At 38.7% G+C, this 23,725-nt stretch overlaps 1 protein-coding gene and 1 pseudogene across 1 annotated transcript in view; both read left to right on the plus strand.

The window, feature by feature from the left end:
• Nucleotides 1–23,725, plus strand: part of TEX11 (testis expressed 11) — a 179,021-nt gene that overhangs the window by 146,625 nt on the left and 8,671 nt on the right. The window contains exon 17 of the mRNA XM_021712871.1: nucleotides 1,112–1,232. Coding sequence (XP_021568546.1) covers nucleotides 1,112–1,232 — 121 coding nt within the window. The remainder of the gene's footprint in view (nucleotides 1–1,111; nucleotides 1,233–23,725) is intronic.
• On the plus strand, nucleotides 1,525–7,693 carry LOC103261390 (annotated as a pseudogene).

Genomic DNA, 23,725 nt, shown 5'->3' on the forward strand with positions numbered 1-23,725 from the left:
GAAAGTTGCTTCTTTGTGTGAATCTAAGTATGTAATAAAACTAGTAAGTATGCTTCTTCCTTTCTTTTTTACTAAAAAATATTCCAAATGAACAGAAAAGTATATAGATTAATATAATAAACACCAGTGTATTCACCACCCAAATTTATTTGCTTTTATTTTTAGGGATGAAGTCTCGCTTTGCTGCCCAGGATACATTCAAACACATTATTTCAAGTGATCCTTTCATTTCAGCCTCCCAAGTAGCTGGGACTATAGGCTGTACCACCCAGACTTAACAAATGTTAACATTCTGCTGTATTTCCCTTTGACTTTTTTCTAAACACTTTTCTTTACGCACCAGTAAGTGCTGTGTAAAATATCATCTAGGGTCATACCTCATCAACAAGGGTACCTGCATAATCAATGTTAGTATACCTAACCCTGAATTGTAACCCACATTTTTATAATAAATTTTAAAAAAGAAATCACTGACACCACACAGGCTGGCACACATTGGGACTAAGGTGGTGATAAAGAGCTTTACTTCAATCTGGAAGCATTACTCTCTTTCAGCCTAAGGTGTTTATTACCATCACATCAGTTCTCATTCCTAATAAAAAGTGACCTTCCTTCCAGATTCAAATAGTGATATGCACATGAATAAAAAAATATTATTTATTGGAGATTTTTTTGTTTGTTTTCTGTGTCCAGATATGAGGAAAAATAGATGTCATGCGATTTTTTTCCTCTGGAACATTTAATTACAGTATTCCTGTTCTAAGACATAAAAGACAATTCTTGTGGAATTATTCCTAATTTTCTTGCCCACTTGAGGAAGTAACAAGGTGCTTTAAAATGCCTGTAAAGTAAACCAGCTCATAAAATAAAATAGCCACCACTCCTTTGTGGAGGAAACTAAAAACAGAGTGAAAGACAATCATACACATGGTAAAGGATGGATTGGTCAACCTGTTCTACAGCTTCAAAAATCTGTCTTCTGAAGTTGGAGGTCAGAACAGAAGTATTTTGAAGCTCTTAGTCTGGGATGAGATCCATATTTTACTTATTTTAGCCATGAAGCCAATGATTTCTTTCCTTATGGGATGAGTTTTCTCTTTTTGATTTTCAGCAAATGCATGCACAACTTGGTTAAACTCTCAGTGCCAAACAGGGTGTTGAGTGCAGAGCTCTGTCCCCTGGAAGAAGTTTGGGGCTATTTTGAAGATGTCCTGGGCCTTATTAGCCGCACTGTAAGTCAAATGGTGATATTAAACTTTCAACTAATTTTATAGAACTGAACTGTCTCGTGTATTAGAAATTACATAGAACAAAGCTTTCTGATATGAGTTTTAGGATGAATTTATAGTACAATGTAGTTACATACTACAGAATTTCCCTGGATTTCTGAAATATAAATATTTAAAAGTAGAAATTTTCCAATAGAGGTACTATGGACTAGGTCAAAATAGCAGTACCAGCAGGCATTTTGAATTAGTTTGTATTTTCAAAGCCTGGTGGAATCACTACTTCCCCTCTTGTGATATGGACCTTTTGAAAAAAGTTATTGTTATTACCACCATTTCTCAGAGGCAGATGATAGAGTAGGAAGAACACTGAAGACCTGTATTTTAGTACCCCTTTTGCTGATTCTTTTTTCAGTGCAGATTTATCCAGTGATTGTTTAATTTTCTTTTTTTGAGATATAATGTACATATCATAACATTCACCCATTGTTTATTGTATAATTCAGTAAATTTATAAAATTATGCAGCTCTTACCACAATCCAGCTTTAGAACATTTCCATTATCCTCTTGCCCATTTGCAATCAAGCCCTGCTCCCACCTTCAGCCCCAGGCAACTAGAGATCCACTTTTTATCCATAGAATTTTTCTTTCTGGACACTTCATATAATTTATACAACATGTGGCCTCTTGTGTCTGGCTCTCACTGAGCATAATGTTTGTAAACTTCATACATGTTGTGGCACTATCAGTATTTCATTATTTTTTGCTGAATAATATTCAGTTGAATGGACACCACATTTTGTTTATCTATCCATCAGCTCACAGACATTTGAATTATTTCAAAAATCTTTTCAATTCTCTTGGTTATATACCTAGGAATGGAATTGCTGGGTCATCTGGTGACTCTATGTTTAACTTTTTGAGGAGCTGCAATCTGTTTTCTGAAGTGACTGCACCATTTTACATTCCCACTAGCAGTATGTGAAGATTTCGGTTTCTCCATATCTTCATCAACACTTGTTATTGTTCATCTTTTTAAAATTATTTATTTATTTATTTTTGAGTTGGGGTCTCACTCTGTCTCCCAGGCTGGAGTGCAGGGACATGATCATAGCTCACTGCAGCCTCAACCTTCTAGGCTCAGGTGTTCCTTCCACCTCAGCCTCCTGAGTAGCTGGGACTATAGGCGTGCACCACCATGCTTGGATCATTTTTTTTATCTTTCATAGATACAAGGTCTTGCTATGTTGTCTAGATTGGTCTTGAACTCCTGGGCTCAAGCAATCCTCCCACCTCAGCCTTCCAAGTGCAGAAATTACAGGCATGAGCCATAGTTCCTAGCATCATCTTTTTTATTATGGCCATCCCAGTGGACGTGGAGTGGTAGCTCATTGTAGTATTAATTTGTATTTTCTTAATGGCTAATTGTGTTGATCACTTTTTCATGTACTTATTGACCATTTGTGTATCTTCTTTGGGTAAGTGTCTATTCAATTATCTTCTCATTTTTAAAATTGAGTTGTCTTTTTATTGAGTTGTAAGAGTTTTTTATATATTCTGGATACAGGTCTTTTATCAGCTATGCAAGGGGGGAACCCAAAAAACTCAGAATTTATTTATAAAAAATTGTGTATTTATTCTTAAATGTTTAAACTTCAGTTACCTTCAAAGTACTCTTTGTTTGATGCAATACACCTATCAAGACACTTTTTTTACTGCTCAAAACAGTTTTTGAACTCATCAATTTTGATGCTTTTTAGTGCTTCTGCCATTCTTTGTTTCACCACTTACACACTGGAAAAATGTTTGAGGACTTTTTTCATCTGCGAAATTAAAAAAAAGTCATTGGGTAAAGATCAAGTGAATAGTAAGACTGAGACACAGGGGTCATGCCATTTTTAGTTAAAAACTACTGAACACTCAGCACAGTGTGGGCAGGTGCATTGTCATGATGGAAGAACCAATCACCTGCTTGCCACAACTTGGAACTTTTCTTTCACAAATCATGATGCAACTTTCTCAAAACTTCCAGATAAAATTTTGGTTGACCATCTGATCCAGAGGAACAAATTCTGAGTGTACTACAAGGGGCCCTCCCTCCAAAAAGATAATTCTGGTTTTTAGGAGAATTCCCCCTCGTTTGTTTGTAAATATTTTCTCCCAGTCTCTTGCTTGTCTTTGATTTTCTTAATGGCATCCTTTGAAAGAGCAAAAGTTTTGAATTTTGATGAAGTCCTATTTAACAATTTTTCTTTTATAACTAGAGTGTTTGGTCATGCTGCAAAATCTTGATTTTCTCTTATGTGTTCTTGCAGAAGTGGTATACTTTTATCTCTTATATATAGGTCTATGATCCATTTTAATTTCTGTGTATGGTGTGAGATAAGGGCTTAAATAGTTTTTTGTTTGTTGTATATGGATATCACTTCTCTACTGTTTGACTTCAGTTTCCTCATTTGTAAAATGGGAATAGGCCGGTCTCGGTGGCTCAGCCTGTAATCCCAGCACTTTGGGAGGCCGAGGTGAGTGGATTGCCTGAGCCCGCGGGTTCGAGACCTGCCCGGGCAACTTGATGAGGTCTCGTCTCTACAATAAATCAAAAATTAGCCGGGCGTAGTTGCACACTCCTGTAGTTCTGGCTACTTGGAAGGCTGAAGCAGAAGGATCACCAGAGCCCAGCAGGGTGAGGCTGCTGTGGCCGGGAGCGTGCCACTGCACTCCAGCCTGGGCGATAGAGTGAGACTCCAACTCAAATAAATAAATAAATAAATAGGAATAATACCTGCTCTGACTCTCCCACACCAGGGTTGTAAGGAAAAGCGTAAATATGTGTTGTAAACTTTAATAGTTCATACACATGTAAGGTAATATCATTATTTAAAAGGAGCTATAAAACACTAAGCAGGCTGCATGACTTGCTTAGAGTCACACAGAAAGTGATCATTTGGGTCCATGTTAATATTGAAGGATCCTGACTGCTCTAGACTCAACTGCTTCTTCATATGTAAGTACAGTCATGTGCCACATAATGATGTTTCATTATATATGACAGTAGTCCCATAAGATTATAATGGAGCTAAAAAATTCCTATTGCCTAGTGACAGTGTAGCCATCATAGTGCAACGTATTATTCATGTGTTTGTGGTGATGGTGGTGTTAACAAACTTATTGTGCCGCCAGTTGTATAAAAGTGTAGCACATGCAATTATGTACTTTATATAATACTTGATAATGACTAATGTTACTGATTTACGTATAAACTATACTTTTGTTATTTTAGAGTGTATTCCTCTTACTTATTAAAAAAAAAAGTTAACTGTGAAACAGCCTCAGGCAAGTCCTTCAAGAGGTATTCCAGAAGAAGGCATTGTTATTATAGATGACAGCTCTATGCATGTTATTGCCCCTGAAGATCTTCCAGTGGGACAAGATGTGGAGACAGAAGACAGTGATACTGATGATCCTTACCCTGTGTATAGGCCTAAGCTAATGTGTGTGCTTGTGTCTTAGTTTTTAACAAAGAAGTTTTTAAAAAAATTTTTAATTAAAACTTTTCAAAATAGAAAAAACTTATAGAATAAGGATATAAAGAAAATATTTTTGTACAACTGTACAAAGTTTCGTGCTTTAAGCTAAGTTTATTACAAAAGGGTCAAAAATTTAAGAATTAAAGTTTATAAAGTACAAAAGTTACAGTCATCGAAGGTAATTAATTATTGAAGAAAATATTTTTTATAAATTGAATGCAATCCAGGTGTACAGTATTGCATGCTACAGTGGTGTACAATATGTGTACAATAATGTCATAGGCCTTCACATTCACTCACCACTCACTCACTAACTCATCCAGGGTAACTTCCAGTCCTGCAAGTTCCATTTGTGGTAAGTGCTCTATACAGGTATACCGTGTTTTATCTTTCATACCATATTTTATTATACCTTTTCTAGGCTTAAACATGTTTAGATACATAAATCCTTACCATTGTGTTACATCTGCACCATTACATGCTGTAAAGATTTGTAGCCTAGGAGCAATAGGCTATACCATATAACCTAGGTGTGTAGGAGACTATACCAACTAGGTTTGTCTAAGTACATTCTGTGATGTTTGCACAATGACAAAATCGCCTAATGACACATTTTTCAGCTTGTATCCCATGGTTAAGTGACACATAACTGTGTCTGCAAATCACAACAGATGGCAGAACAATATAGCGGTGTGACAACCTGTTACAAACTAGCATTGATTTACCCCAGCCTAGAATTCTCCTGGAGCTGCATAATTATGGCCTGTGTGAATTGAAGTTTAAAAATAAAACTTCAGGAGGGTTCCTGTAAGTCGCTGCCAGTGCTCCTACACCCGTGGATACTGGGGGTACTGCGGGAGCTGGGCTTCCCAAACATGATGCCGGTGCAGGTAGCTGTCCCCGGGGGGCCAGATGGGGAAAGTGAGGCTGAGTACAGGCTGGTACCCACTTAATCAGACTTACCATCCTCAACCATCCCTCTGTTCATAAGAAACAAAGATGCTGCCATAGAAGCAGTCACAGGTAGCGGCAAAACACTCTCTTTTGTCATCCCCATCCTGGAAATTCTTCTGAGGAGGGAAGAGAAGTTAAAAAAGAGTCAGGTTGGCACCATCATCATCACTCCCACTCGGGAGCTGGTCATTTAGATAGGCAAGGTCCTGTCACATTTCACAAAGCACTTCCCACAGTTCAGTCAGATTCTTTGGATCAGAGGCAGGAATCCCAGAGAAGATGTTGAGAGGTTTAAGCAGCAAGGTAGGAACATCATTGTGGCCACTCCGGGTCACTTGGAGGACATATTTCAAAGGAAGGCTTAGACCTGGCCAGCAGTGTGCAGTCCCTGGATGTCCTGGTGTTGGATGAGGCAGATAGACTTCTGGATATGGGCTTTGAGGCAAGGATAAACACCATCCTAGAATTTTTGCCAAGGCAAAGGAGAAACGGGTCTTTTCTCCTTCACTCAGATGCAGGAAGTGGAGTACTTGGTGAGAGCAGGCCTCTGGAACCCCTTAAGGTTCTTGCTGAAGGATGAAGGCGTGGCCTCCAGCTGCACCCAGAAGACCCCCTCGCACTTGGAGAACTACTACATGGTATGCAAGGCAGATGAGAAATTTAATCAGCTGGTACATTTTCTTCTGAATCATAAACAAGAAAAACACCTGGTCTTCTTTAGCACCTGTGCCTGTGTGGGAAGGCCCTGGAGGCCCTGGTGAAGGGCATGAAGATAATGTGTATTCATGGAAAGATGAAGTTCAAGTGCAATAAGATCTTCATGGGATTCCGCAGACTGCAGTGGGATTTTAGTATGCACTGATGTGATGGCCTGGGAAATAGATATTCCCGAAGTGAACTGGGTTTTGCAGTATGACCCTCCCAGCAGTGCAAGTACCTTCAGTGTCGCTGCAGCTGCACAGCCTGCATTGGTCATGGCGGCAACCTCTGGTGTTCCTCCTGCCCATGGAAGAGTAGTATATCAATCTCCTTGAAATTAACCAGAAATACCCCTTGCAGGGGATGAAACTCCAGAAAAACACAACCGACCTTCTGCCAAAGCTTAAGTCCATGGCCCTGGCCAACAGAGCTATGTTTGAAAAGGGCATGAAAGCTTTTTTTTTTTTTTTTGAGTTGGAGTCTCACTCTGTCACCCAGACTGGAGTGCAGTGGCCGCTCCTGGCCACCGCAGCCTCGACCTGCTGGGCTCCGGCAATCCTTCCACCTCAGCCTTTCAAGTAGCCAGAATTACAGGCATGCACTACCATACCCAACTGATTTTTTTATTTATTGTAGAGATGAGGTCTCGCTGCCCAGGCGAGTCTCGAACCCGCGGGCTCAGGCAATCCACTCACCTCAGCCTCCCAAAGGCGCGGGATTACAGGCTGAGCCACTGGGTCCGGCTTATGAAAGCTTTTATGTTGTATGTCCAGGCTTATGTAAAGCATGAATGCCAACTCATTTTCAGATTAAAGGATCTTAATTTTGCCAGCCTTGCCCAAGGTTTTGCCCTGATGAGAATGCCCAAGATGCCAGAACTGAGAGAAAAGCAGTTTCCAGATTTTGTGCCTGTGGACATTAACACAAACACTATTCCATTTAAAGATAAAATTAGAGAAAAGTAGAGGCAGAAACTACTGGAGCAACAAAGAAAAGAGAAAACTGAAAATGAAGGGAGAGAAAAAAAATCATAAAAAGTAAAACTTGGTCAAAGGAGAAGGCGAAAAAAGGAAAGAAGAAAAAAATGAATGAGAAAAGGAAGGGGAAAGAGGTTTCTGATATTGAAGATGAGGACATGGAGGAAATTCTATGACACAAGGCTCTTGAAAAGTTTTTAAAAAGGCAAAATTACTGAAGAAGAATTTGAGAAGGGATTGTTGACAAATGGTAAAAGAACAAGCAAGACAGCAGCTTTAGGATCCTCAGACTTGGAAGATGACCACTAATTCCTGTGCCACAGACCCGCAGGGCACAGTTGACCCCTGCCTTGGCACACGGCTCCCAATGCCTTTACTGCAAATTAGAACCACAGAAGACATCCGAGAAGAATCACATCTCTGCAAGCTACCCCTTTAGACAGGGGGAAATTAGGGTTTTCACACTCCTGAATATTGTACTAAAAACATACCAGTCTTGAAGAAATCTAACAGAAGAAAATGTAAACTTATTTGAATATAAATAATAGATATCAATATTTATTTACCTTGATGGGTCTCCTATAATTAAAGCGTTCATTTTTTCTGAAAAAAAGTTTAAAAACTTCAGTCAGGCACATTGGCTCACACTTGTTAATCCTAGCACTTTGGGAGACCAAGGCAGGAGGATTGCTTGAGGCCAGAAGTTTGAGACCAGCCTGAGCAACACAGCGAGACCCTATCTCTACCAAAAAATAAAAAAAGTAACAACTTAGCCCGGCTTGGTGGTACGCGCCTATAATCCTAGCTACTCGGGAGGCTAAGGCAAGAGGGTCACTTGAGCCCAAGGAGTTCAAGGCTACAATGAGTTATGATCATGCCACTGCACTCCAGCCTGGGCAATATAGCGAGACGTATCTCTAAAAATAAATAAAAATTAAAACTTCAATATTGAATATTAAAAAAAAATTTTTTTTTTTACTCTCTTCTGTGAAGAAAAGAAAATTCTGTTTCTAAGCCATGAGCCTCATCTGGATCTTTCAGGTGTGTTTGCTGTAGTAACCAATACAAACTAAAATTAGATTGTACTATAACTCCAAGTTGATTGATTTCCATAGTCTCTACATAAGGCCAAAGCTTCTCCGAGCAATTTGTTTTGGCTACTTTTATTCTGTCTGATATTAATACATTAGAGGCCCACTTCTCTGGTTCTTGGATTGTCTGTTAGAGAGTTTAATGTTTTTCTACTTTTCTGATGTGTTTTCCATTCATTATTGCTCATCCTCTGAAACATGACTGGATAGTTAGTTTTTTAATGCAGAGATTAATTTAATAACCCTCTTTGCTCTTTATATTGTATATGTTGCTTTTTCCTGTTTGATTAAATGTGCATCTCCTTTGTTTTAAATGCTTGGGAGAAAATCTGCCTTTGATTGACTTTTTAAGTGACCAATCACTTGTTCATTATTTATTGAGCAGATAACCTTTATCAAGTGCTTCCATACACTGGCAAAATGGCTGTTGCACAAATAACAAACCTCATGCCTCACAATACTATGCTTTGTAGTTTACAAATCACTCTTACATCCATTATTTCATACAGCTCTTTACAACAATTCTGTGAAGTAGACACTACTGCTATTATTATCCTTGATTTACAAATGAGGACATTTTTGAATGTCAAAAAAGTCAAGTTACCAATTTACCTAAGGTCATTCAAGGCTAATGAATGTGAGTCAGGACTAGAACCCTGTGGTCTTCTGACCTGCCGCAGTCAGTGCAGGCTGCCATAACAAAATACCATACAGAAAATGGCTTAGAAATGTTAGAAATTTACTTCTCAGCTATGAAGTCTAGGAAGTCTAAGATCAAGAAACCAGCAGATTCAGTGTCTGATAAGGGCCCACTTCCTCATAGGTGGCCTTATCTGATTGTACCCTCACATGGCAGAAGGGGTGAGGGATCTTTCTGGGGTCTCTTTTGTAAGGGCACTAATTGTGTTCATGAGAGCTCTGCCCTTATGACCTAATCACCTCCCAACAGCCCTACTTCCTAATACTATCACCTTGGAGGTTAGGATTTTAATACGAGTTTTGAGGGGACACAGATATTCAACCCATTGTACCTCAATTACAGGGCTCTTTCCACTGGAGCACATAACTTCTTTACCAGTTCTTGCCTGGAAATTCAGTTCAAAGGAGAGTTTAAGTTGGTATTCAGAAGCTTTTGACAATGAAAAAGAAGGGGGATGACTCACACCCTTTGGGCATATTTATGGTACTCTATAGTAGGCTCATATTCTAGATAATTTGTGAGAGGAAGTAGATTGTTCCGATTTTTTAAATTAAAATTTTATTTTGAAATAATTGTAGATTTGCATGCCTTTCTAAGAAATAGCACAGAGAGATCCCATGTACCCTTTACCCAATTTCCCCCAATGATAACGTCTTACAAAACGGTAGTACAATATCACAACTGGGATACTGGCATTATTACAGTCAAAGACACAAAAAGTTCTATCACCACAGGGATTCCTCATGTTGCCTTTTTATAACCCCCATACACTTCTCTCTCATTACCAGCCCCTCCTTATACCCTGGCAACCACAAATCTATTACCATTTCTATAATTTTGTCATTTAACTAGTTTTATATAAATGGACTCTTACAGTATATAGTTTTTGAGGTTTTGAATCATATAGTACATAACCTTTTGAGATTGGCTATTTTCACTCAGCATAATTTTCAAGAGATTCATCAAGTTATTACTTATCACAAAAGGGCAAATATTATTGTATCATTCCATTTATATGAAGTACTTCAAGTGGTCAAATTCACAGAGACAAAAACATAGAGTGGTGATTGCCAGGGACTTGCGTTATTGTTTAATAGCTACAGTGAGGCCAGGCATGATGGCTCACACTTGTAATCTCAGAACTTGGGAGGCCAAGGTGGGAGGATCGCTTGAGCCTAGGAGTTCAAGGCCAGCCTGGGCAACATAGCAAGACTCTGTATTTTAAACACACACACACACACACACACACACACACGGGGTTTTTTTAAACTAGATACAGAGTTTTAGTTTTGCAAGTGAAACCAGTTCTGGAGATGAACTATGGTAAAGTAGCACAACAATGTGAATGCACTTAATGCGACTGAACTGTATATACAAAAATGGTTAAGATGGTAAATTTTTGGCCGGGCTTGGTGGCTAACCGGTGATCCCAGCACTTTGGGAGGCCAAGGCAAGAGGATTGCCTGAGCTCACGGGTTCGAGACCTCATCTCTACAAAAAATCAAAAATTAGCCGGGTGTGGAAGCACATGCCTGTAGTTCCAGCTACTTGGAAGGTTGAGGCAGAAGGATCGCCGGAGCCCAGCAGGTCGAGGGTGTGGTGGCCAGGAGCGTTCCACTGCCCTCCAACCTGGGTGACAGAGTGAGACTCCAACTCAAAAAAAAAAAAGATGATAAATTTTCTGTTATATGTATTTTACCACAGTGTTTTAAAGAAAAAAGATCTTTGTCAGATATTGTAACATTTCTATGTTGGCCTCAATTGATTGTCTTTTTTCATTCAGTTTGAGATCTTCCTGGTTCTTGGTATAGTGAGTAATTTTTTATTGAAACCTGGACATTTTCATATTTTGTTATGAGACCCTGGATCTCATGTAAACCTTCTGTTTTAGCTGGCTTTCTCTGACACTGGTTTGGCAGAGAAGAGGGCTCAGCATTGCTCCTTCCAGGTAGAGGTAGAAGCATGCCCAGGTTTTCAACTTGGCCTCCATTGATATTTGAGGTAGACCTGTAACTACTAGTCCCTTAATCAGAGAGAGCAGACTTTTCTTGGAACTTTTTTGGGTCTGTACCTGTTGGCATCTCTAACACCAAGTCTGGGATATACGAAGCAAAAAGAAAACCCAAGAAATTCACCACTATGCCAATCCTTGGCCTCAGGGTCCCTTTTCTCTCCACTTTTCCCAGGCTTCTTATGTTTATTTATGTATAATGTTCAGGATTTAGTTGTACTTAGCCGGAGGAATAGGGATAAGTACCTCTAGTTCATCTCATGGAAGTGGAAGTTCCCGCATTCATTTCTAAGACTATACAGAAACTTAGATAATGGTGGGGAGAAAGTCTACACTTAAAGAGAAGGGACAAACCTCATAGCTGACATAGGAGTCACAAAGGCCTGTTGTATAACCAAGAAGAAGCGCAGAAGAAAGCAAATCTTTTTCTTTTACAGAGGAAGTGAAGATGATTCAAACTACTGAGCTATATTTCTTAGGAGTTTCTTTCTCAAAATGTGACCGATGGACCCAGCAGCATTAGCATCCCCTGGGAGCTTGTTAGAAGTATAGAATCTCAGGCCCCAACCCAGAACTACTGAATGAGAATCTGCATCTTAACAATATTCCCAAGTAACCTGTATGCACATTAAAATTTAAGAAGCACATTTATCTGTATCATCTTTCTTCTCTTGTTTCGTCTTAGTTCCTACTTCTGCCAATCTTGTATTAGTTAATAGGCAAGACAATTGATATCTAAAATAAATATAAGGTAAGGTTACATTCAATGAAAGAATTTAGAACAGGAAACTAATGATCTTTGAGGTTACCTAATTCAAGCTCATTTTGTAAATTGAAGCATTGAAAGGTTAAATACCTTACACAAGGTTATACAACTATATAATGGCAAAGCTTAAAATTGAACCCAGTGTTCTTTCTTCACAGGGCAGCAAAGCAAAAAAACAATTGTCTTTGGGTTTTCTTTCATCTAAATCTTCCTTCTTCCAAGCCTCACATCTCCCTGAGACTGGAATTGAGGTTCATGCAAAAGCATCTTGAGTTTGACTTTGATATTGTGTCTCTCCTATGGTTCTGTAGTTAGTTTCCTAATAGGTCTCTGGTGATTTCTTCTCTTCTCCAATTTTCCCTGTGCATCCCTATCAAATATATCTCCCCAAAACACAATCTTTGCCATATCACTCCCTTTCCTACAAATCTCTTAACAACTCTATAGACTCCAAATCCTTACTCTGACCCTTAAGGCTATCTATCCATAACCTCATCCAACCTGAAGAACAAGACAGGACTTTTCCCAGACAATAGTCAATATTATCTTTATCATCAACCTTTGCCTCCTCCTCTCCCTTCTTCTTAGAACAAATCAGGATCTTCCCTCAAGAAAACAACACCATTTTTCACTACCCATTTTTGTGGAGGTCTCATTTTCCCCCACTCCCATTTTCTCAGCAGAAGGGACTAAATTACCTGGATCCTTGTTCCCTGATGGCACTTTGTACTATTTACACACCCTCTCCTGCTGTTTCTCTTCACTTAAAATCTATCTCTTAATCACCAATGTTGTCATGTACTGGCACCTTCTGGGCCCACTTTTTTCTTCCTTGGTACCTTCATTGTTATATATTATCCTAAGTGAGTTTGGCATCCATATTAGCAATTCTTCCACCTCACAGCTTCAGTTTTTTGCCCTTCTTTGACCATTGTCTGTATCCGTATAAGGCACTCACTATAGCATTGCTCTACCTTCAAGATTGCTAGCTCGAAGTTTTTCTACTGACTATATATCGTTTTTCACCACCATCAATTCTTGTGATCCTAATATTGAACAGCAGAATTGTGCAAAGAACCATTTAGATTTGGCCCAGTACTGATTCATGCTGTTAAATTTTCAGCAGGTTCTCATTGCTGCTCAGAAATACTTTCATTGCTGTTAACGTTTTGGCAAACTCAAAGTGGTTGCTTCAAACCTTTTCTACCCTCATAAAAACTTAGATCTATCTCACTCCTCATTAGATTGTCTCATCATATCATTTTAATTGAGAAGATCAAAGTCATTACTGAGATTTCTTATCAGGCCATGTCACAGCCATAACATTCTACCACTGTACCTGTCTATTCATTTTTCCCAAAAAGAAATTTTCTCAACCTTGCACTGTCAGTTCAATCTCCTTCTACTTCCTGAAACACTTTACTGTCTTGCCATCATTTTCACTCCTACAGATATTTTCATTCTGTTTTCAAAAATGCATAGATCTTGGCCGGGCATGGTGGTTCCTGCCTGTAATCCCAGCACTTTGGGAGGCCAAAGTGGGAGGATCACTTGAGGCCAGTAGTTCAAGATCATCCTGGGCAGTATAGTGAGGCACCACCATGTCCAGCTAATTTTTTTTTTAATTACCTGGACATGGTGGTGCAAACCTGTAGTCCTAGCTACTCAGGGGACCATGGCAGGAGGATTGCTTGAGTCCAGGAAGTAGAGGCTTTTGGGAGCCACGATTGTGCCACTACACTTCAGCATGGCTGACAGAGTGAGACTCTGTCCTTAAGGAAAAAAAATGCTGGCTGGGCATGCTGGCTCATTCCTGAAATCCCAGCACTTTGGGAGGCCAAGGCAAGAGGATTGCTGAAGCCCAGGAGTTCAAGACCAGTCTATGCAACATAGCAAGACCTAATCTCCACAAAAAATAAAAACTAAGCCAGGTGTGGTGGCACTTACCTATAGTCCCAGTTACTCAGGAGACTGTAATTAGTTCCCTAATCAGCTACTCAGGAAATATATACCATATTCTTGGACAGGATAACTTAGCAATATAAAAGAGTCAATTTCCCTAGATTTAATCAACATTAAAATCGCAGTAAGATTTTTTTAATAGACTTTTTAATAGAACTTGATAAGATGATTTTGAAATTCTTTCCCAAAAGGAAATGAGTCATAACAATCAATACATTTTGAGTCAGAGTCTCGTTCTGTCACCCAGGCTGGAGTGCAGTGGCACACTCAAATCCCTTTCCTCAACATTTCCATGTTGCCACTGCCTTCCTTCAGGCCTTGCTGTAATCTAACTGACAATGTGGACAACAAGAGCTAACTTTTTTTTTTGAGTTGGGACCCATTCCATCACCCAAGCTGGAGTACAGTGGCATGATGAGGGGCCACTGCAACCTCAACTTTCTGGGATCAGGTGATCCTTCCATCTCAGCCTCCCAAGTAGCTCGGACTACAGGTGCGCAACACCACACTTGGACAATTCTTTATTTTTTATTTTTTGTAAAGATGAAGTCTCATGATGTTATCCAGGCTGGTCTTGAACTCCTGGCCTCAAGTGATCCTCCTGCCTTGTCCTCCCAAAATGCCGAAATTACAGGCATAAGTCATACCACCTGGCCCCAATATATATATATATATATGTGTGTGTGTGTGTGTGTGTGTGTGTGTGTGTGTGTATACACATATATATGATTGATAGATAGATATATAGATATACATATATTTTAGATATATCTATAGTTTATTTAGAAAGTATAGTTTATTTAGAAAGTAAATTAGAGAGAAGAGAGAGGAAATTCACCTTCCCAAGGTAGGGGAGGGGGTCAAAGTTTAGGAAAACATGGCCTGACCATAGCTCAAAGAACACATGGCCAGATCATAGCTTAACAAGGCAATGACCCCAATATATATTTTTATTATTTTTTTTATTTTATTTTTTTTTGAGTTGGAGTCTCACTCTGTCGCCCAGACTGGAGTGCAGTGGCCGCTCGCGGCCACCACAGCCTCGACCTGCTGGGCTCTGGCGATACTTCCACCTCAGCCGTCCGAGTAGCCAGAATTACAGGCATGCGCTACCATGCCCAGCTGATTTTTTGATTTATTGTGGAGATGAGGTCTCGCTGCCCAAGTGGGTCTCGAACCCGTGGGCTCAGGCAATCCACTCACCTCAGCCTCCCAAAGGCGTGGGATTACAGGCTGAGCCACCGAGCCCGGCTCAAATATTTTTAAAAACTAAAATTGATAGTGATTTTTAAAGTGTGATATTAGTATTAAAAAGTTCACAAATAAATTCTTAGAAGAGAATAGAGCCCAGAAGGAGATATCCACATATCTATGAGAACTTAGTATGCAGTGAAGGAGGTATATCAAATATTTGAGGGAAGAATGATCTGTTTTTAAAATGATATTGGGACAATTTAAAAAGCAAATTTAAATATTTACCTTTAAACTGAGAGGCAGTATAGCACAGTGGTTAAGAGCACAGACTTTGGAGCCAGATTGCCAGGTCAAAGAAATTCTGGTTACACCATTTACTAGCTGTATGACCTTGGTAATATTAATTAACTCTTTACACCTCTGTCTCCTCATCTGTACAATAAATATAATAATACTGCCTGCCTTACAGCATTATTAGTAGTAAGAAATAAGCTAATATATATAAAGTACTTAAAGCAGTGTCTTATACATAGTAAGTACTATATAAGTGGCAGCTACTAGTATTATTTTTGTTACCTTATATCATGCACACAAAAAATGTTCAAAAGGAAGAAATGAAAATTCATATAGATTAAAGAACTAAACATAAAATCAAAGCTATAGAAGCATTAGGAGAAAAAATACAGGAAAACACTTTTAAAATTATGGAGTAAAGAGGGCCTACCCACAAGCTGTACAAGAAACAAATAAATCCAGTTACATAGACTAATAAATGACCCAGGATACCAATAATGATCTAACTGAAGACCAAATCAAGAAGGCAATCCCATTTACAATACCAAGCAAAAAATAATAATAAAATACCTAGAAATATAATTAACCAAGAAGGTGAAAGATTTCTATAAGGAGAACTATTAAAATACTGATGAAAGAAATAATAGATAACACAAACAAATGAAAAAATATCCCCTGCTCATGGATGAGAAGAATTAATATAGTTAAAATACTCATACTGCCCAAAGCAATCTACAGATGCAACTCTATCCCTATCAAATTATTAATACAAAGTCCTTTTTCACAGAATTGGGAAAAAAATCTTAAAATTCATATGGAACCAAAAAAAAAAGCCAAAATAGGCAAAACAATCCTAAGCAAAAAGAACAAAACTGGAAGCATCACATCACACCTGACTTTAAATTATGTTACAATGTTATAATAACCAAAACAGCATGGTACTGGTTTAAAAATAGACACATAGACAATGGAACAGAATAGAGAACCCAGAAATAAAGTCACATACCTACAACCAACTGATCTTTGGCACAGTCAACAAAGGTACACACAGGGGAAATGACACTATATGCAATAAATGGTGCTGGGAAAACTGACTAGCCATATGCAGAAGAATGAAAGTGGACCCCTGCTTCTCCTGTCTCTCACTATATACAAAAATTAACTAAATGTAAGACCTGGAACTATTAAAATCCTAGGAGAAAACCACCAGGTGTGGTGGTTTATGCCTGTAATCCTGGCACTTTGGGAGGTGGTGACGAGGATTGCCTGAGTCCTGAGGTTCGAGACCAGCCTGGGCAGCATGGCAAGACCTTGAATCTACAATAAATCAAAAAATTAGCCAGGCATGGTGGCGAATGCCTGCAGTTCCAGCTTCTTGGAAGGCTGAGGCAGAAGGATCGACTGAGCCCAGCAGGTCGAGGCTGCAGTGGCCATGAGCATGCAACTGCACTCCAGTCTAGGTGACAGAGTGAGACTCCAACAGAAAGGAAGAAAGAAAGAAGAAAGGGAGGGAAGGAGGAAGGAATGGATGGAGCAAAGGAAAGAATACCTAGGAAAAACCCTTCTAGACATTATCCCAGGCAAAGAAGTTATAATGAAGTCTTCAAAAGTAAATGTGACAAAAAATAAAAATAGACAAGTGGAATTTAATTAAACTAAAAAGCTCCTACACAGCAAAAGAAACTATCAACAAAGTAAACAGACAACTTACAAAATGAGGGAAAAAAATTTGCAAACTATGCATCTAACAAAAGGTTCATATCCAGAATCTATAAGGAACTCAACTCAACACACACAAAAAAACCAAATAACCACATTAAAAAGTGGGCAAAAGACATGAACAGACATGTCAAAAGAAGTCATATAAGTGTCTAACAAACCTATGAAAAATGCTCAACATTGCTAATCATCAGAGAAATACAAATTAAAACCACAGTTTACCATCTTATGCCAGTCAGAATGGCTATTACTAAAAAGTCTGAAAACAATAGTTGCTGGTCAGGGTACAGAGAAAAGGGAACACCTATACACTGCAAGTGGGAATGTAAATTAGTGGGAATGTAAATTAGTACAAACTTTATGGGAAACAGTATGGAGAGTTCTCAAAGAATTAAAAGTAGATTTGATCCAGTAATTCCACCACTGGGTATTCGAGGTCTGACAATTAAGTTTGTGAACTTGCCACTGTGCACTTACATTGGCAGCACTGTACAAACAATTCAGTAAAGTTTCATAACCTTGGTATATCAGTGTCTCACAGCTGTGTTCGTGCCAATGTGTGGCAGTGTCTTGCTGAGGGGCATTCATTATTGTTTCATGCTTTTGTGTGCCATTGCAAGAATGCCAGAGCTTGAATTAGAGCAACAAACATTACATTTCTTGTTAAATTTGGCAAGAGTGGAAGTGAAATCAGGGACATGCTAGTCCAAGTTTATGGGGATAATGTCATGAAGAAAATGGCAGTATACAAATGGATTAAAAGTTTTTCTGAGGGGAGAGAAAATATCACTGATGAAGAGCAGTCTGGACAGCCAGTAACGAGCAGAACCAATAAAAACATTGAAAAAATTTGTTGAATTGTGCGTCAGAATCATTGGTGGACTGTGAAAGCATAGAAGACTAAATAAACACTGATAGAGAAACAAGAAAATCTTAACCGAAAATCTTGGCATGAGAAAGGTATGTGCAAAAAATGGTCCCAAAGGAGCTCTTGCATCACAACAATGCACCAGTTCACACAGCACTGTGAGGGAGTTTTTAACAACAAATAATTGTATTTGAACACCCTCCCTACTAACCTGATCTGGCCCCCAGTGACTTTTGTTTTTACCCAAAGACAAAGGAAATATTGAAAGGAAGACATTTTAATGACATTCAGGACATCAAGGGTAATACAACAGCAGTTCTGATGGCCATTCCAGGAAAAGAGTTCCAAAATTGCTTTAACAGGTGGACTAGGTGCTGATATTGGTGCTTAGCTTCCCAAGAGGAGTACTTTGAAGGTGACTGTAGTGATATTCAGCAATGAGTTATGCAGCACTTTTTCTAGGATGAGTCTGTGAACTTAATTGTCAGATCTTATATACCCAAAAGGAAAGAAATCATTGTACCATATAAATACCTGCACTCATGTTTAGTGCAGCACTATTCATAATAACAAAGATATGGAATCAACCTAAGTGTCTACCAACAGATAATTGGACAAATAAAATTATATACATCTCCACATATCCACACATACCACAGAACACTACTGAGTCATAAGAAAGAATGTAACCATATCTTTTGCAGCAATATGAATGGAACCAGAAGCCATTATCCTAAGTGAAATAACTCAGAAACAGAAAGTCATCCACTGTAAACAATGGGTACATACACATGGACATACAGAGTGGAATAATAGACATTGAAGACTACAAAAGATGGGCGAGTGGAAGCAGGGTGAGAGTTGAAAAATTACCTGTTAGGAAATTCATATGGAAACATAAATGACCATGAATAGCCAAAACAATCTTAACAAAGGAAACAAAGCAGGAGGTATTATTACACTTCCAGACTTTAAACTTTAAGGCTACAATAATCAAAACAGCCTAGTATTGGTACAAGAACAAACACATAGACCAATGGAACAGGATAGAGATTCTGGAAGCAAAGCCTCAATTTCTCAACCAACTCATCTTTGACAAAGCCTTCAACAACAACCACTGGAGAGAGGAGAACCTATTCAGTAAATGGTACTGGGAAAACTGGCTGATCACATGCAGGAGATTGAAACAGGACCCCTACCTATCACCATACAGAAAAATTAAATGGATCACAGACCTAAACGTAAAACCTCAAACTATAAGAATCTTAAAAAATGCAGGAGACACCCTTATGGAAATTGGAACTGGCAACCAATTCCCATTCAGAACCCTAAATACCCATACCTTAAGAAATAAGATAGACAAGTGGGACCTCATCAAATTAACGAGCTTCTACAAAGCAAAAGCAACCATCAAGAGAGCAGGGAGACAGACCACAGAATGGGAAAAAATATTTGCCAACTGTATATCTGACAAAGGCCTAACATCTAGAATCTACAAGGAACTCAAACGTGCCGAAAGGAAAAAAACAAACAGCCCCATTAAAAAGTGGGCAAAAGGCCAGGCTCAGTGTCTCAGCCTGTAATCCCAGCGCTTTGGGAGGCCAAAGTGAGTGGATTGTCTGAGCCCGTGGGTTCGAGACCCACCTGGGCAACTTGGCGAGACCTCATCTCTACAATAAATCAAAAATTAGCCGGGTGTGGTAGCACACGCCTGTAGTTCCAGCTACTTGGAAGGCTGAGGCAGAAGGATCGCCGGAACCCAGCAGGTCGAGGTTGCAGTGGCCGGGAACGGCCACTGCACTCCAGTCTGGGTGACGGAGTGAGACTCCGACTCAAAATAAATAAATAAATAAAAAATAAATAAATAAATAAAAATTAAAAGTGGGCAAAAGACATGAATAGACACTTCTCAAAAGAAGATATATAGGCAGCCAACAGACACATGAAAAAGTGCTCAGCCTCACTCATCATCAGAGAAATGCAAATCAAAACCACATTGAGATACCACCTAACCCCAGTAAGAATGGCCATCATTAATAAAACAAACAACAACAGATGCTGGCAAGGATATGGAGAAACAGGAACACTTCTATACTGCTGGTGGGAATGCAAACTAGTGCAACCTCTTTGGAAGACAGTGTGGCGGTTTCTGAAAGAACTAGAAATTGACCTTCCATATGACCCAGCAATTCCCCTATTGGCAGTGTACCCACCCAGAGGAACTCAAATCATTCTACAAAAAAGATACCTGCACGCATATGTTTGTTGCAGCTCTATTCACAATAGCAAAAACATGGAACCAACCATGTTGCCCATTGCAGTTGGACTGGATAAAAAAGTGTGGTACATATACACAATGGACTATTATGCAGCCATAAAGGACAAACATATGGACTTTTGCAGCAACTTGGATGGATTTAGATTCGATCATACTCAGTGATCTATCACAGAAACAAAGAACAGAGTACCATATGTTCTCACTGATAAGCGGATCTTGAACAATTATAATACTACAAGAAAGCAATTGACAGTAGTGGGAAACTGTTCGGGGGGGAATGGCAATTGAGGGAAACTGCTGGGGAGGGAAGAGCATACCTCATCAACAAGGGTACCTGCATAATCAACGTTTGTATACCTAACTCTGAATTGTAGCCCACATCTTTATAATAAAAAGAAAAAGAAAAATTACCTGTTTGGTACAATGTCACTATTCAGGTGATGGGTAAACGAAAGGCCCAGACTTCACCACTATGCCATATATTCATGTAAGAAATCTGCACTTGTACTCTCTAAATATAGAAAAAAAATTTTAAATGGGCAGAAGCTATGATAGGCAATATACAAAAGAATATTAGATAATAAGCATATGCAAAGTTGTTCAACTTCATAATTTTAATCAAGGAAATGTACATAAGCAAAAATATATTTCTTTAGAAGGTATGCTTTCAATAATATTAAAAATATAGAGGGCAGTCAGGACCAGGAGTCAGTGTCCCTGGTTTCTAGTCTCATTCAGATTTTATCACTATGCAATATATTCATGTAAGAAATCTACACTTGTACTCCCTAAATAGTGATTACTAGAGAGAACCATGAAAGAGACAGCTAAGAATTGCCTTACTGGAGTCAGAACAAATGTCAAAGACTTGTCTCAAAGACTGCCCCTGCAAAGTGACCTGAATTTCATTGGATCAGACTCTAGAACAATTTATGCCCCAGGGCATTGTTAAAAACAATAGGGTGATCATCATGAAATTAGTGCAGCCTGATCACTGGGTGTGATACCAGCAGAGGCTAACAGCTCAACAGAGACATCAGAGAAAGAGATAGTCAAAAAAACAACCCTGCTATATGTCAACCACAGGGTGACTATGCACATAACCAAGGTCGTGTCCTCTGAGAAGCAACATAAGAGACTTTACATGCGATGGAAATAGACTTTGCTAAAATAGTCCAGTCAAGTGACTAAACAGATAAACATGCAAACAATTACCAAAAAAGAAGCCCCAGGGTGGGGGGAATCAATCTCCAGAATTGCTACAATGTGTTACCTGAGATGTTCAGTTTTCAATAAAAAACGTATGAGACATGCAAAGAAACAGGAAAGTGTGACCTATCAAGTAACACATACTGTGAGAGGGTACAAATATCAGATTCAACAAAGATGTCAAAGCAACCATTACAAGTATGCTCAAAGAACGAAAGAAAGCCATGCTTAAAGAAGTAAAGGAAGATGTTATGATAATGTCTCATCAAACAGAGAATACCAATGAAGACACAGAGTATTCTTCAATATCCAAATGGAAAATCTGGAGGTAAAAAGTTTCACTAAGTGAAATGAAAAATTCACTAGAGACTCTCAGCAGTAGATTTGAACTGGCAGAAGGATAGTCAGCAAATTTTAAAGACAGACTGATACATTATGTAATCCAAAGAAAAAAGAGAAAAAAGATTGAAAATAAAGAACAATGCCTCAGAGAAAATGTAACATCATTAAGTAAACCAATATAAGCCGGGCTCGGTGGCTCTGCTTGTCATCCCACGCCTTTGGGAGGCTGAGGTGAGTGGATTGCCGGATTCGAGACCTGCCTGGGCAACTTGGCGAGACTTCATCACTACAATAAATAAAAAATGAGCCAGGTGTGGTAGCGTGTGCCTGTAGTTCCAGCTACTTGGAAGGCTGAGGCGGAAGGATCGCCGGAGCCCTGCAGGTCGAGGCTGTGGTGGCTGGGAGCGGCCGCTGCACTCCAGTCTGGGTGACAGAGTGAGACTCCAACTCAAAAAAAAAAAAAAAGTAAACCAATATACACATAATGGGAGTTGTAAGGATAGGAGAGAAAGAAACAGAAAAAAATATGTAAAGAAATGATGGCTGAAAACTACCCAAATTTGATGAAAAAACATAAATTTACACATTCAAGAAGCTCAGCAAACTCCAAATAGAATACACAAAGTCATCCACACTCAGAAACATTACACTGAACATACTGAAAACCAAATACAAAGAGAAAAATTACTTATCATGTAGAAAGGAACCCTAAGAAGATGAACAGCTGAGTTTACCAGAAACAGTGGAGACCAGAAAGTAGCAGTATATTCAAAATAGTGAAAGAAAATAATGATCAACCATGAATACTATAACCAGCAAAATTACCTTTCGAAAATGTAAGAGAAATAAATACATTCCCAGATAAAGAAACAGATAGTTTGTTGCTAGCTAACCTGCCTACAAAAAATACTAAAGGAAACTCTTCAAGCTAACAGCAAGTGATCCCAGACAATAACTTGAATCCAAACAAACAGTTTCAGTAAAGGTAATTATGTAATTATAAAAACAGCATAAATGCATATTTCTTATCCTTTTTTTAACTGATTTAAAAAGCAAATGTATAAAACTCATTATATAATTGCTTTGATGGGCTTCTGACATTATAAAAATGTACTATAAAAATTGCAGCACAGAATGGATAAAATATGTTACATCCAATGGAATATTATTCAGCACTAGAAAGAAATGAGCTATTAAGCCATGAAAAGAAACTTAAATGCATATAAGTAAGTGACAGAAACCAATCTGAAAAGGCTACATGCTGGATGATTCCAACTATATGACATTCTGGAAAAAGGAAAACTGCAGAGACAGTAAGAAGACCAGTAGTTTCCAGGGGTTGTCGGGAGGGAAGGCAGAGCAGAGGATTTCTAGGACAGTGAAAATACTCTGTGTGATATTCTAATGGTGGCTATGTATGTCAAAACCCATAGAATGTACAACACCAAGAGTGAACTGTAATGTAAACTTTGGACTTTGGGTGATAATGATGTGTCAACTAGGTTCACCAAATGTAACAAATGTACCACTCAAGTGAGGATGTTGATAATAGAGGAGACTGTGCATGTGTGGAGGCAGTGGGCATATAGGAACACTACCTTCCTCTAAATTTCACTGTGAACCTAAAACTGCTCTTTAAAAATATTACATATCAATACAAATTTTTTAAAAAACAGCACAAAAGAGGCAGGTGGGAATCTGTTTTGGAGTATGGAAATGACATTAGAAGATAACTCTAAGCCACAGGAAGAAATGAAGAGAGACAGAAATGGTAAATAGGAAGTTAATATAACAAACTATAAATATATACTTGCATTCCTTACTTCTTTCAGCTTCTTTGAAACACAAAATTATATAAAATAATTATAACTATTATCATTGAATTGTCTATTTCAAAACTTGCTACA

This window comes from Carlito syrichta, unplaced genomic scaffold (assembly GCF_000164805.1).
Source record: "Carlito syrichta isolate Samal-C Ts95f unplaced genomic scaffold, Tarsius_syrichta-2.0.1 Scaffold303676, whole genome shotgun sequence".
NCBI lineage: Eukaryota > Metazoa > Chordata > Mammalia > Primates > Tarsiidae > Carlito > Carlito syrichta.